The 12,812-nt window shown below is 36.9% G+C and overlaps 3 protein-coding genes across 6 annotated transcripts; all 3 read right to left on the bottom strand.

The window, feature by feature from the left end:
- Positions 1-402: 402 nt before the first annotated feature.
- LOC121766585 (3-oxoacyl-[acyl-carrier-protein] synthase I, chloroplastic-like) lies at positions 403-3,930 on the bottom strand. 4 transcript variants are annotated; one of them, XM_042162860.1, is made up of 9 exons: positions 3,835-3,930; positions 3,377-3,726; positions 2,615-3,046; positions 2,000-2,173; positions 1,712-1,825; positions 1,030-1,131; positions 861-927; positions 678-779; positions 403-564 (listed from the first exon to the last, which is right to left on the bottom strand). In XM_042162860.1, exons 1-8 carry the CDS (start codon positions 3,905-3,907, stop codon positions 712-714), a joined length of 1,380 nt encoding a protein of 459 aa, XP_042018794.1. In that variant the 5' UTR covers positions 3,908-3,930; the 3' UTR covers positions 403-564; positions 678-711. The 4 variants fall into 4 exon arrangements, 3 of the variants coding, with proteins under 3 accessions (XP_042018794.1, XP_042018795.1, XP_042018793.1); XM_042162861.1 differs by having other exon boundaries at positions 403-560; XM_042162859.1 differs by having other exon boundaries at positions 403-779.
- A 3,490-nt stretch (positions 3,931-7,420) lies between these two features.
- LOC121766754 (3-oxoacyl-[acyl-carrier-protein] synthase I, chloroplastic-like) lies at positions 7,421-8,523 on the bottom strand. Its single transcript, XM_042163008.1, has 3 exons — positions 8,236-8,523; positions 7,596-7,662; positions 7,421-7,488 (listed from the first exon to the last, which is right to left on the bottom strand). Exons 1-3 carry the CDS (start codon positions 8,521-8,523, stop codon positions 7,421-7,423), a joined length of 423 nt encoding a protein of 140 aa, XP_042018942.1.
- Positions 8,524-9,612: 1,089 nt separating this feature from the next.
- LOC121767320 (3-oxoacyl-[acyl-carrier-protein] synthase I, chloroplastic-like) lies at positions 9,613-12,496 on the bottom strand. Its single transcript, XM_042163565.1, is given in 7 exon segments — positions 9,613-9,808; positions 9,894-9,960; positions 10,051-10,152; positions 10,251-10,364; positions 10,515-10,688; positions 10,829-11,260; positions 11,948-12,496. Coding segments are annotated over 7 exon segments (1,509 nt in total). The 3' UTR covers positions 9,613-9,737.
- Positions 12,497-12,812: the final 316 nt, after the last annotated feature.

The following is a 12,812-nucleotide window of genomic DNA, read 5'->3' as shown; positions in this document are numbered from 1 at the left end:
CTACTTGATTGTAGAGCTTTAAATAGCTCACCGTGTATGTAGTTTAGAGTAGAGTTTAATCAATAAAGAGTTTTCCAGTTTTCTCTCCAAGATTATCATCTTCAATACTCAAAGGGTGAGTGTGTGTGTGATCTTATTGAGTGTGTGTAAGCCTTGTGTGTGCGAATCCTAACAATCTTATAAATAACAATCAAAATATAATGGCTACTATCATCTTGTGGTCATATTATTTTTGATAGTTATCAGTTTTGACCATTATGGGATAGTTGAAAAATTAATAAATTATGATTTACAATGTATTAATTACAATTTCAAAAGTTAGATAAACCAAATCACAATAAAAAATACTACATGATTTAAATGACAACTATCATTACATTTTAATTCAACTTTATCGTCCAACTCCACATTTCCCAAATATTAAAATTATCTCTCCAAAATCTTGCTTTAAAGACATCACAACAAAGGCCGACCCTCCTCATTTCTCGTCCATTAATTCTGATTCATTACACGATCTAATTAAGCTCCAGAACTCCATGTTTGCGAGTTGATCACGTCATCTAGCTGAAGCCAAAAATTATTTATAAAATAGGAAAAATATATACAAAATGATAGGAGTATTCTAGATAGATATATAGAGCTTGCCATAAACTTATGTCTGCTTATAAAGACGTTACATTATTACAACACTAAACATGGATATGAGATGTGTCAAGGGCTGAAGGGCGCGAATACCGCAACCGAATTATGGCCTCCAAATCCAAATGAGTTGGATATGGCTGCAATAATAAATACAAGTCAGATATTAAATCATATAATTATTAAATAATTTTGACTCAATTGTGTTGAGGATTTCATACCAACATTTATTTGATGCTGCTTCTTCACATTTGGGACAGTGTCAATGGTGACTTCAGCCTCCAACTCCTACATACACATAAGTTTCAACACTTGGAATTGCTATGAAAATACAAACTCTAACAAGACTTGATTAATTAATTCATAGATAGTTGCAAAATTAAAGCTTACATCTTGGTTGAGTGTAGGATGTAACCAACCAGTGTTGATTGCTTTGATCGTTGCTATTGCCTCCAGTCCACCGGCAGCACCGAGTCCGTGTCCGATGATTGACTGAAGAATACAAAACATTGATCATTTTTATTCAGTCTCATGCTGGTACAGAAAATGTTTGTAGATTAAATAGATACTACTCCCTCCGTCCCAGATTAAGAGTCACTTTTTGCCATAAAAGTCCGTCTCAGTTTAAGAGTCACATTTAGAATTTTTCATATTTGGTCATACAATTTTACCCCATTCTTCATCAAAATTACATAAAAATGTCATTCTCTACATTAAAATAAACCAAAATAAAAATCAAACATTTAATTACACACTCTACCATCTCACTTCATTTATTACACACTTCAAAAAGTCAAAAGGGACCCACCTTCAACCACCTCACTTCATTTATTACACACTCTACCATCTCACTTCATTTATTATACACTTCACTATCTCACTTCATTTATTACACACTTCAACTCTTTCTTAAAACCCGAGCTATAACAATAAGTGACTCCTAATCCAGGACGGAGGGAGTATAATAATACACATTTAATTAAAACCAAGCCTTTAATATTTTAATTAAGATATAGATAGTTTCACTTATTAACCTTATATGGAGTATATATAAACACAACATCATTTTGACCTTGGTGGAATTGATCTTCAGCTGAGAGGTGTTGTTGAAGACTCTCTTGATAGCCTTAACCTCGGGTAAATCTCCGGCACGGGTTGAGGTCGCATGAGCATTCGCATAGTTAACCTATATATCCACACTAAATTTGAGAATTCATTGGTTATTATTATATTTTTTATGTCTATAACTTGGTCTTTTTAAGAAAAATATATTCAATGAAGGGGATAATTTTCTTAAAAAGGGACACAAAATATAATTAATTTTTTTCAATCACATAAAAGAAATGAAATGAATGGTAACCTCTTGAGCATCCACTCCTGCATCTTTCAAGCTCTTGATCATGCAAGACGCTACTCCAAGCCCATCCGGTTGTGGATCTGTGATGTGATGCGCGTCACAACTAGCCGCGCCTCCCAAATACTCTGCATAAACCCGTGCCCCTCTCCTCATCGCGTGCTCCATCCTCTCCATTATCTGAATTCGCATTACATATCATGAGTTATGATAAAATTAAAGGATTATTGGTCTTAAAAATCATAAACTTTGGTATTTTCTATAAATTTTGAAAGTGGTTTTAAAAATCACATAACTTTTGAAAATACACAATTTTGCTACCTAACACAAAACTTTAAAAACCATATCTTTCACTGCATATACATAATACATTTATATACCACTACAAAAAAATTACCGATAAAGACGCTTTTTTATTCAATTAAGGATGCTATTTTGCGTTGCTAAATATATCACCTACGCTTAAAAAAAAAACGTCCTTATTCATGGCGTGCCAAATTAGAATAAGGACACAAAGAGGGAGCGTCGGTGAATTAATCTTTGAGACGCTTTTAAAAATTGTCCCTATTAATCTTGAGACGCTTTTTAAAAAGCGTTCCTATATGCAACTTAGAGACATACCAAAATGCCAGACCCTTCTCCCATGACAAAACCATCGCGGTGTATGTCCCACGGTCTCGACGCCTTATGAGGCTCGTCGTTTCTCAAAGACAAGGCTCTGCAGGCTGTGCAGCCTCCGACTCCAGCCAGAGTGACTCCGGCATCAGATGCACCGGCCACCATGACGTCTGCCTCGCCTCGCCTGATGTGGTTTGCAGCAGCAATGAAGCAGTGATTGGCAGTAGCGCAAGCTGTTGAGATGGAGTAAGTAGGCCCCATGAAGCCGGCATGTATGGCCAGCAATGCAGACCCCATGTTTGATATTGAATAAGGGATGAAAAATGGACTTATATTTTTAGGCCCTTTTTGAACTGATCCTTCAATTCCATCGCTGTAAATCGTATTGCCTCCCATTGCTGATCCCACCAACACTCCCATTCTCGTTTTGTCCATCTGCATTGCAACACACAACTTAATTTACTAACGAGGACCAAAAGTATAATGACCAGTATTTTTATTCTTTTCGAAAAAAATTTATTTCTCCATCCATTCCACTCTAAGTGGAGTAGTTCTTATTCGACACGAGATTTTATATAGTGTTGTTTTGTAAATTAAGTGTACAAAGAATAAAGTAATTAGAGGGAAAAAAGCAGATACTGATATTTTTGTTTGAAGAAATGTGTAATTTAGAGTGAGACATCCCCAAAAGAAAAATGTAGTGTCACTTAAAATGAGACGAAGAGAATATTATTTTATTATTTAAAAAATTAAATTAATTCTCACAGTGTCAACAGCTTTTTTCCCAAGGTTAGCATCATCGAGAGCCCGTTTTCCGGCAACCAAACAATATCTCCAGCAATCATCGAGACGGTGATCATCCTTCCCGTTGATGTATCCATCCGAAGAGAAGCCGCGGATTTGCCCCGCGATCTTAACATCGAAATCTGATGTATCAAATCTGTCGATGAGAGAAATGCCGCTCTCTCCAGCAAGCAATTTGTTGTAGTAAACATCAATGTCACTTCCAAAAACAGAAACAAGTCCCATTCCAGTTATTACTATCCTTTTCTTGGGATCAGTCTCTCTCTTTGGAGAGGAAGAAGCCATTGCCCTGATCTTCTTCCCATTTCTCGCTGCTCAATCAATATATAAACACACACACACACATACGCAGTTACTTGATCAAAAAAAGAAATTAAAAGGAAGTATTAGGAATTAAATACTAGATGGTATTAATTCACCTGATGAAGATGTAAGGAACAGCTTAGGGTTTATTGATTGAGTAAGCAGAGTAGAAAAACAAGATGCTAACATAATGCTCCACAATTTTATTTTATTTTTTGCTTCCCATGCATTGCTCGTGATTCAGTTCTTTTATAAATACCTATATAACACTACTCATGCATTATACTCCCTCCGTCCCAAATATTGTCCTACTTTGACCAGACACGAGTTTTAAGAAATATAATGAAAAGTGAGTTGAAAAAGTTAGTGGCATGTGAGTCATACTTTTATATATTAGTTTTATAATAAAATATGAGTAAGAATGAGTTAGTGGAATATGTAGTCCACTACAAAAAATTGTAAAAAGTGAAATGAGATAAATTTTGTGGGACGGACGGAAATAGAAAAATGGGACAAACTTTCAAGGACGGAGGGAGTAGTTTTGGTTGTTGCCGCATTCATTAATTTTCTCCAATAAATACCTACTAACACCACTTGCATGCAAATAATTAATGTAAATAACTACACATATATGGATCAGAAATTCGGTGGCTCTTTAAATCAAACGCGAGTAATAATATTCTCTATTAGTGTTTTTTTCCTATTATTGTTTAATTGGCAACTTTAGTAAATTACACTGAAACGGAATCCCAACAAAACAAACAATGACTTGACTGCAACCACCGTTTTTGTCATCGACATTGCCAGGTATACGAGATTAACGTAGATGACACAAGATTTTTGCGTAGATGACTACGAGATTTTTCAACGTGGAACCATCCCCTTCAGAGGTTAGATCTGGTTAACGAGTGAACTATTTTTGAAGTAGATTTTATTTTAATTTATAAGTATCGAAATTTATATACATATAATATGGTTTATAAAATGATAAAATTGACAATTTGAACTATGGCTGATGCGGCGGAGGTTATGGCTGAAAATCAAGTCTTTATTATGGATGACCTAATATCCTTAAGGAAAATAAAAGAAAATAGACTTTAAATTGCAAATTGAATGGTGGTCCTTAGTATCAGTGAGCTAAACCCTAAAGGAAAGTATTAAAAAAATAGAAATTAAAAGTACAAAGTGAATGGTGACCTTGGCTGGTTGGCTCTTTAATTGTGCAACTAAATGTTTGTGTGCTCTATTCATTTCAAGAAGCCACTAGCTATAATACTACTATATATGTTTACCCCCGCTACTAGTTACTAGTAGTAATTAATTAGTTATTATCTAACCACTTTGTGAAAGTAAAACATTAACGAATGACCTCCTATAGCCTATTCTAGATAAGTAGGAGTAACGTTTTAGTATAGGGACATGCATTGTTCGTGTGGCATGAGAATGCATTCTATTTTTCACGTATCGGAGAGAGAATGCATATTCGGGATGTTAGAAATTATATGGTTTCATCCTATAATCGATCGATGATCATAGGAGGAGTGACACGTGAGACTTATATAGTGGTTTTAGTTTTCTCTTTATACTGATTGTGTGATTTTGTACTATTTATATTTTTCATTTGCCAACAAAGGCACCGGATTACTCTGTTGGTTCGTGTCAACAATCGGATTCTTTCTTTCCAACTTTGTGGGCTCTTTCATGCGTTCTCTGTGTTTGCTGAGTATTTTGAAATGCGATTCAGGATATAATTTGAAAACTTTGGCGATGTTCACGATTATTAGGATAGTAAACTTTACTAGGACGGTAAATTTGGAGGGTATGAGAAAAAAATGTTACTTGGATCCATACGAAAAGGAGATAAAGATAGAGGAGTATTCGTATGAAAAAAATGGATTCTATGTGTAGTCTCACCTTCGGACCATGTTCTAGCAGCCGAAACCGAGGCTATAGACCTCTCCTCCGATCTGTTCTCGCTGCTCACAGTCGATGGGCCTCTGCTGCCCTCCGGGATTTCGGTGTTGGTAGCTTGGTTTCCGACTGTGATCGCTGCCGCTGCCCGTCCACCGCCACTGCTGTTCCGATTGACATTCCAGGCCTGTCGGGCATTCTTCATATCCTCGTACCAATCCGGAAATCCGTGAATATGAAAGCATGTATCTTTCGTATGCTTTTTGCCTCCGCAATGGGTACATACTAGCTTGCATTTATCTTCATCCCTTCGGTAATTTGAGTTCCGGGATGGTGGTGGTGGAGGTGGAGGGGTCTGTGTTCGATTTCGGTCGAAAGCCCCTAATCCAACTCGAATATCGGTGGGGGCTGTTGGCTCTGGATTCATCAATTTGTCGTTCACAGCCTCTCGTCTGACCAGGCTGTACGCTTTTCGTGCTGTTGGAATTGGCTCCATGTTCAAGATTTCCCTCTTGATCTTGTCGTATTTATCATCGAGAGCCCATATAAATTGATACAATCGGTGCCTCTAGGTATTCTGATTGTATTTCTCGATGCTCCTCGGTGAATCCATCGGATTTGGATCTCGGCTGTCTATGGAGATCCACAGATCTTGAAACTTATTCCATAAAGCTTCTAATGTCATATTACCTTGTTTCATTCCATATGCTCGTCTGTGCAGATCTGAGATTTGGAATGAGTCCGCTCCACTTCCATACGTGATTGCTAGGCCTTCCCATAGGTCTCTGACAGTCTCATACTGTGAAACCTCGTTCACAAGGCTCGCATGGATGTTGTTGATGATCCAGTTGAAGCAGCAGCTGTCTCATTGCTCCCACTTCGGGTAGCTTGGATCGGTGGATGCTGGAGGGTCTGAAACTCCAGTAATGTGAGACTTCAGACCCTTTCCAGTGATTGCCCGTGTCATTAGCTTCGCCCACATGGAGTAATTGTCTCCGTCGAGTTTGGTTGATACATGTACGTCGCCCAGTGATTCTGGCTGGGTTGACGGTGGTTGATTTGGTGGTCTTTGAGACATACTCAGTCTCATAAATTCGGTGAATTGCGCCGCAAATTCGGGTGTGAAGTTCACATGGTTATTGGTTTCGGAATCGGATTCTGACATCCTCTTTTCTTTGTTGTTTTGCAGGATCTAAAAGGTCGAGAAAGGTCGAGACTATGATGATAATTTTCTGAGTCTCAAAACCGACAAAACCCGCTCTGATACCATCTTATCGATGGTAATCGAGAGAGGCGATGTTGTGGCAATGCATATTGAAGAGAGGAAAAGATTTGAGAGAGTAAATCGGTAGTTTATTGCTTGATTGTATGTGTTACATATCTCCCAATATATAGGACAATATAATTCCTAACTAAGGAAAAACAATTAATGACATATCAATCTATTTTAGAGTATTGTATCAATCCCCTAATCTTCTCTCCTTGATTCCTGTAATTTGACAAAAAAGAGAGAATTTTCCATGTGTGTAACTTTGCCAAATTTGATCTAAAAAATGAAAACATATTAGCGAAATTTTATTTTATTAGGCACGTGGATGAGAAATGGAGAGGATACACATTCTTATCCGGCAATAAAATTGTCTTCCTCAATTGCATTGATAGCGTCGCAAGCAACTGACATACTTTAAGTCATGTGCTACAAATATTGACAAATTCATACAATTATTATAGACAGAGTTCACATTTTTTGTAACGTAGAATGTAATATTGACAAATTCATAGATTTATTAATTAAGGGCTGAAGGGAGCAAAGACACCAACGGAATTATGAGCTCCAAGGCCACATGAGTTGGATATGGCTGCAATAGAAGTCACAGATCATTAAATCATAAGAGCATCATATATATAAGCAGTAGTACTATTTTACAGTATATATTTTGATACAATATTGTTGAGAATTTCGTACCAACGTTTATTTGATGCTGCTTCTTTACATTTGGCACAGTGTCAATCGTCACTTCACCCTCCAACTCCTATAAATAAAGTTTCAAAAATTATTTAACTAAGAAAAAATCTTAACGCATTCTAAAAATTGATTAATCTTTAATTAATTAGTTGTAGAAAAGTTTACGTCTTCCACTAACTTTCTTTCATCCACTTTTCTTAACATCTCTTAAAACCCGTGCCGGAAACAAATGTGACTCCTATTCGCGGACGGAGGGAGTAACTTAATGAGTATATGGATAATATAGTTTATAAGTTGAAGAGAAAATTACGAACTAAAATTATGAAATCCCTCTTAATAATAATAAATGTAATAACCTTTAAAATTCCCAATAAGATGTGTGTTTTTTAGTCATTTTTTTTCTGTTAATTACAAGATGTGTGTTTTTTTAGTCATTTTTTTTTCTCGTTCGTAATAAACTAGACAAATATCCTATATACCTATATGTATATGACATGTATGTAGAATAAGAAATTTCTCTAAACATGATCTATCTATAAAGATGCAATTATTGTGAGCATTGATATAGTAGTAGAGTCTACTGTTTCTGTCATTTAAAAATAGAAACTTTTGAAACAAATATTCAGTGACGTACCTAAACAGCAGCACCCTCTCCCATGACAAAACCGTCGTGATGCACGTCCCATAGCCTGGACGCCTTATGTGGGTCTTCGTTTCTGTGAGACAAGGCTCTGCAGGCTATGAATCCACCGAGCCCGAGTGGTATGATTGCAGCGTCGGTCCCACCAGCCACCATGACGTCCGTTTCGCCTCGTCTGATGTGGTTTGCGGCAGCGTTGAAGCAGTAGTTCGAAGTGGCACTAGATGCTGAGACCGAGCAAGACGGCCCTCTCATACCGGTGTCGATAGCCAGCAACGCGGACCCCATGTTCGATACCGAATGTGGAATGAAAAATGGACTTATTTTCTTGTTGCCCTTTTCGAGCAAGGCTTCCATTCCATTGCTGAAAACCCATTTGGTTTCCCATTCCTGATCCCACCATCACTCCCATTCTCGTCTTGTCCATCTGAAGAAAAGAAAGTATTACTAGATTATGAAGTCGATATTAATTTACCTGAAGTTGTAAGGAATAGAAAAACTAGATGCTAACATAATGCTCCACTTGTTTTTTTTGGCATCATTCATGATTCATTTTTTATAGTATAAGGAAAGTCAATTCTCATCTTTTTGTTGCGCTGCCGCATTCATTAATTTTCTTCAATAAATACCTATGTAACCCTGCCATATACTACAACCCTACTTAAATTAATTGTAATTTCATACCGATATATGGGCCTCTTACAATAATAACACTCAACTACGCTTAAAATAATTTCATTTGCTATTAATTTAACTGCATTAAAATAGTAGGAAGAATTTACTGCTTTAAAGAACCATGTATTGATCCTTGTATATCTAGTGGTACACATCAACATCCACATCTATCTATTGGGCATTTGTACAGTTGACCCGACCCATATTACTTCTTCAGCTCTTTAGTTATTTTAGTTTTTCTTTAGTCTGGCCCATTTACCTCCTTTAATTAGGATTAATTATTTCGTATCCTCATTCTATAGTGTTAATTTCAATTACAAAACGTGAATTAGGCTCAGTACAGGAGTACGCCTCTTTTTTTGTTTCAAAACACTCGTACTATTATTTATTACGTAGTACACCATCTGTACCATAAGAATATAGACTTTGGGTTGAACACGAGTTTTAATGCATAATTGATAAAGTAAAAAAGATGTAGAGACAAAAATTAGTTAAAGTATTATTAGTGAAAAATTGGTCACACCTCATCAGAGAGAAGAGAATTACCAAAATTAGAAAGTGCATATTCTTGTGGAACGGACTACAAAGAGTGGATATTCTTATGGGACAGAGGGAGTATTATATAATGTTTTATTTGTTTAGGAATTGCGATCCATAGTTGTTAATTAGTACCCAATGGAAATGGAAGAATCTATTAATCTCTCAAAAAAGAATATGTTTAATATCGTATAATACTTCCAAACAAAAAACTATACTATTTGTGAATGGAAAATCAACTTTTCAATACGTTTGAAAGTTCATACACCAATTAAAAATGTGAGGGCATTTTAATAGTTGTTGAATGGGGCGAAGACAACAACTGAATTGTGGCCTCCAAATCCAAATGAGTTGGATATAGCTGCAATAGAGTAACATAATCTTAATCAATAGCCATACTACTTAATTACCTACATTTTGATTCAAAATAGTTGAAAATATCATACCAACATTTACTTTATGTTGCTTCTTCACATATGGGACAGTGTCAATGGTGACTTCAGCCTCCAACTCCTACACATATATTTATAGCTAGGATTAGGAAATGGTCGCACTCTAACATAATTAATTAATCCTAGTTAATGCAGAAATTAGGTTAATTACATCTTGATTGAGTGTGGGATGTAACCAGCCAGTGTTAATTGCTTTAATAGTCGCTATTGCTTCCAGCCCACCAGCAGCTCCCAGTCCATGTCCGATCATTGACTGATGTTAACAAATTATTGAAATTAATCACAAAAATGATTTATTATTAGCCATATTGTTGGAAATTAAATACTATATATAGTAGTAATTAATTTGACCTTGGTGGCATTCATCTTCAAGTTAGGGGTGTTTTTGAATACTCTCTTGATGGCTCTAACCTCAGCCAGATCTCCAGCTGGAGTTGATGTTGCATGAGCATTTACATAATTAACCTGTCAAGTATTGCAAATTTTAAAATCTTATTCATTTTAAGCCAAATAGTCAAAAAAGGAAATCAATAGAAAACAAAGTATCCCTCTTATTTCTAAGTTGAACAAAAACCTAGACTCATCAATTGTACTTTCTATCATGACAACAAAAACCTCTTCAGCAGACACTCCGGCATCTTTCAAAGCCTTGCTTATGCAAGACGCGGCGACACGCCCATCAGGGAGCGGATTCGTCAAGTGATGAGCATCACAGGTAGCTGCGCCTCCCAAATACTCCGCGTAAACCCTAACCCCTCTTTTCATCGCGTGCTCCATGCTCTCCATGACCTGAGCTTTCATAACTTATAGTAAGATATAATAATTAATTACTCCGTCTGTCCTACTACAAGTGATCTAATTTTTTTGACACGTCGATTAAGAAAAGGGGAAAAAATAGGCCACTTATATTAATTAGGTGAGTGACATACCAAAACAGCAGCACCTTCTCCCATGACAAATCCGTCGCGGTGTAGGTCCCATGGCCGCGACGCCTTGTGTGGGTCGTGGTTTCTGTGGGACAAGGCTCTGCAGGATATGCAACCTCCGAGTCCGAGTGGCACGACTGCAGCATCGGTCCCACCGGCCACCATGACGTCTGCGTCGCCTCGTGTGATGTGGTTCGCGGCGGCGTGGAAGCAGTAGTTTGCAGTGGCGCAGGCGGCTGCGATGGAGTAGGTGGGCCCGGTCAAACCGGTGTCCATAGCCAGCAAGGCAGAGCCCATGTTGGACAAAGAATATGGAGTGAAAAATGGACTTATTTTCTTATTCCCCTTTTGGAGTAAGGCTTCAACTCCATTAGTGAAAGCTGTCTGGTTTCCCATCCCTGATCCCACCAACACTCCCATTCTCGTCTTGTCCATCTGGAACGTAACACTCAATATTCTTAACTTTTCACAAAAAGTTTTGTCATTTTTGTCAGTTCTATAAAGTTAGCCAAATTTAAATTTTACCAATGATGCACTAACTCATTCACATTTATATTTTATTATAAAATTAATGTATGAAATAGGATTCACGTTCTACCAACTTTTTCAACCCATATTCGCTTATATTTATGAAAATCTGTATCGGATCAAAATGTGACAAACTTTGCAGAAATGAGGGAGTATTTTTCTATTACAAAGATAAAAAAGTACTACTAGCAAGTAAGATCAAAATATAAAGAGATACATTGGCAAATAAATCTCAATAGATGATCAAGTTTTGATATGTTCCAAAACTTTCAAAATCTGAAAATTAAATCACGAAAGATGAAAATTTTGCAATCATCCCATCGGTTTTATTTCCGATGAAATATGCATGGCGTGACAACTGATTTTAAATACGTAGAAGTGTTATGACAATGTAAAATTAAAGTAAAAAGATTTTAGTAACTATAGTAGTTAAGGCAAAGTCAATATTTTTCATGTGGCAGACTCATTGACTATTCCCCGTACTGATTTGTAGGCACCTAGCTCGCTGGACAAAGAAATATTTTGATGTATTTATCTTTGTCTATGTATATCAAAAATTCAATTTTGTAAGTTTAAGAAGATGCAAATTCTCACAGTGTCAACAACTTGTTTCCCAAGAGCAGCATCATCAAGAGCCCTTTTTCCGGCAACCAAACTATATCTCCAGCAATCATCGAGACGACGATCATCCTTCCCGTTGATGTGTCCCTCCGAAGAGAAGCCGCGTATCTGGCCCGCAATCTTAACAGTGAAATCTGACGTATCAAATCTGTCGATGAGAGTGATGCCACTCTCTCCATCAAGCAACTTGTTGTAGTAAAGATCAATGTCACTTCCAAAAACAGAAACAAGCCCCATCCCAGTTATCACTATCCTTTTCTTCGGATCTGTTTCTCTCTTTGGAGTGGAAGAAGCCATTGATTTGATCTTCTCATGTCTTCCTGCTCAAAGCATATCATACTTAGATCAACATAGTAAGTAAATAATAACATAATGAAGAAATGGTGTAGCAAGAAAAAATAGTTGAAAGAATTTGTGATCACCTGAAGATCTAACGCTGTTATGCCGATGAAAGTTTCTTGAATCTTTGCTGCTCCGGTTGGGAAGAAAAGTTGAAGAAACTGCGCATGCAATGCTCGACATTGTTACACTTGCTGATGATATTGTTTCTCTCTTTAATTTATAAGGAGAAAAGAAAAGTGAATGCTGATCATAACTTGTAGTAGTTGATCAGTTGTGTAATTACTGCTTTGCGTAACCATTATAGCCTTAACATAGATACAGCTAATTAATGGTAGGAGCAAGGTCAACAGGGATGACCCTGAAATAGGCTCTAGGCTAAATACTTAAAAGTGGCCAGCCCAAAGTAATATTTCTAGACTTTTGTGGTTGGCTAGAAAAGGTACATGGTTGTCTTGTCTTCCATACCTTAGCGGATCCATATATGAGACAATTTTGT

The sequence above is a fragment of the Salvia splendens genome, chromosome 15 (assembly GCF_004379255.2).
Source record: "Salvia splendens isolate huo1 chromosome 15, SspV2, whole genome shotgun sequence".
NCBI lineage: Eukaryota > Viridiplantae > Streptophyta > Magnoliopsida > Lamiales > Lamiaceae > Salvia > Salvia splendens.
The sequence above is the reverse complement of the archived record's forward strand: the minus strand, read 5'-3'. Positions and strand labels throughout refer to the sequence as shown.

Coding starts and splice junctions, on each gene's coding strand:
- LOC121766754 (XM_042163008.1), bottom strand. CDS start 8,523: ATGGGGTCCGCGTTGCTGGCTATCGACACCGGTATGAGAGGGCCGTCT. Junction 7,663..8,235: donor TCATGGGAGAGGGTGCTGCT/GTTTAGGTACGT, acceptor CTTTATTTATAG/GAGTTGGAGGGTGAAGTGAC. Junction 7,489..7,595: donor GCAGCATCAAATAAACGTTG/GTACGAAATTCT, acceptor CTTCTATTGCAG/CCATATCCAACTCATGTGGC.
- LOC121766585 (XM_042162859.1), bottom strand. CDS start 3,907: ATGTTAGCATCTTGTTTTTCTACTCTGCTTACTCAATCAATAAACCCT. Junction 2,174..2,614: donor GAGAAGGGTCTGGCATTTTG/GTATGTCTCTAA, acceptor ATGCGAATTCAG/ATAATGGAGAGGATGGAGCA. Junction 1,132..1,711: donor TGAAGATCAATTCCACCAAG/GTCAAAATGATG, acceptor TGTATTCTTCAG/TCAATCATCGGACACGGACT.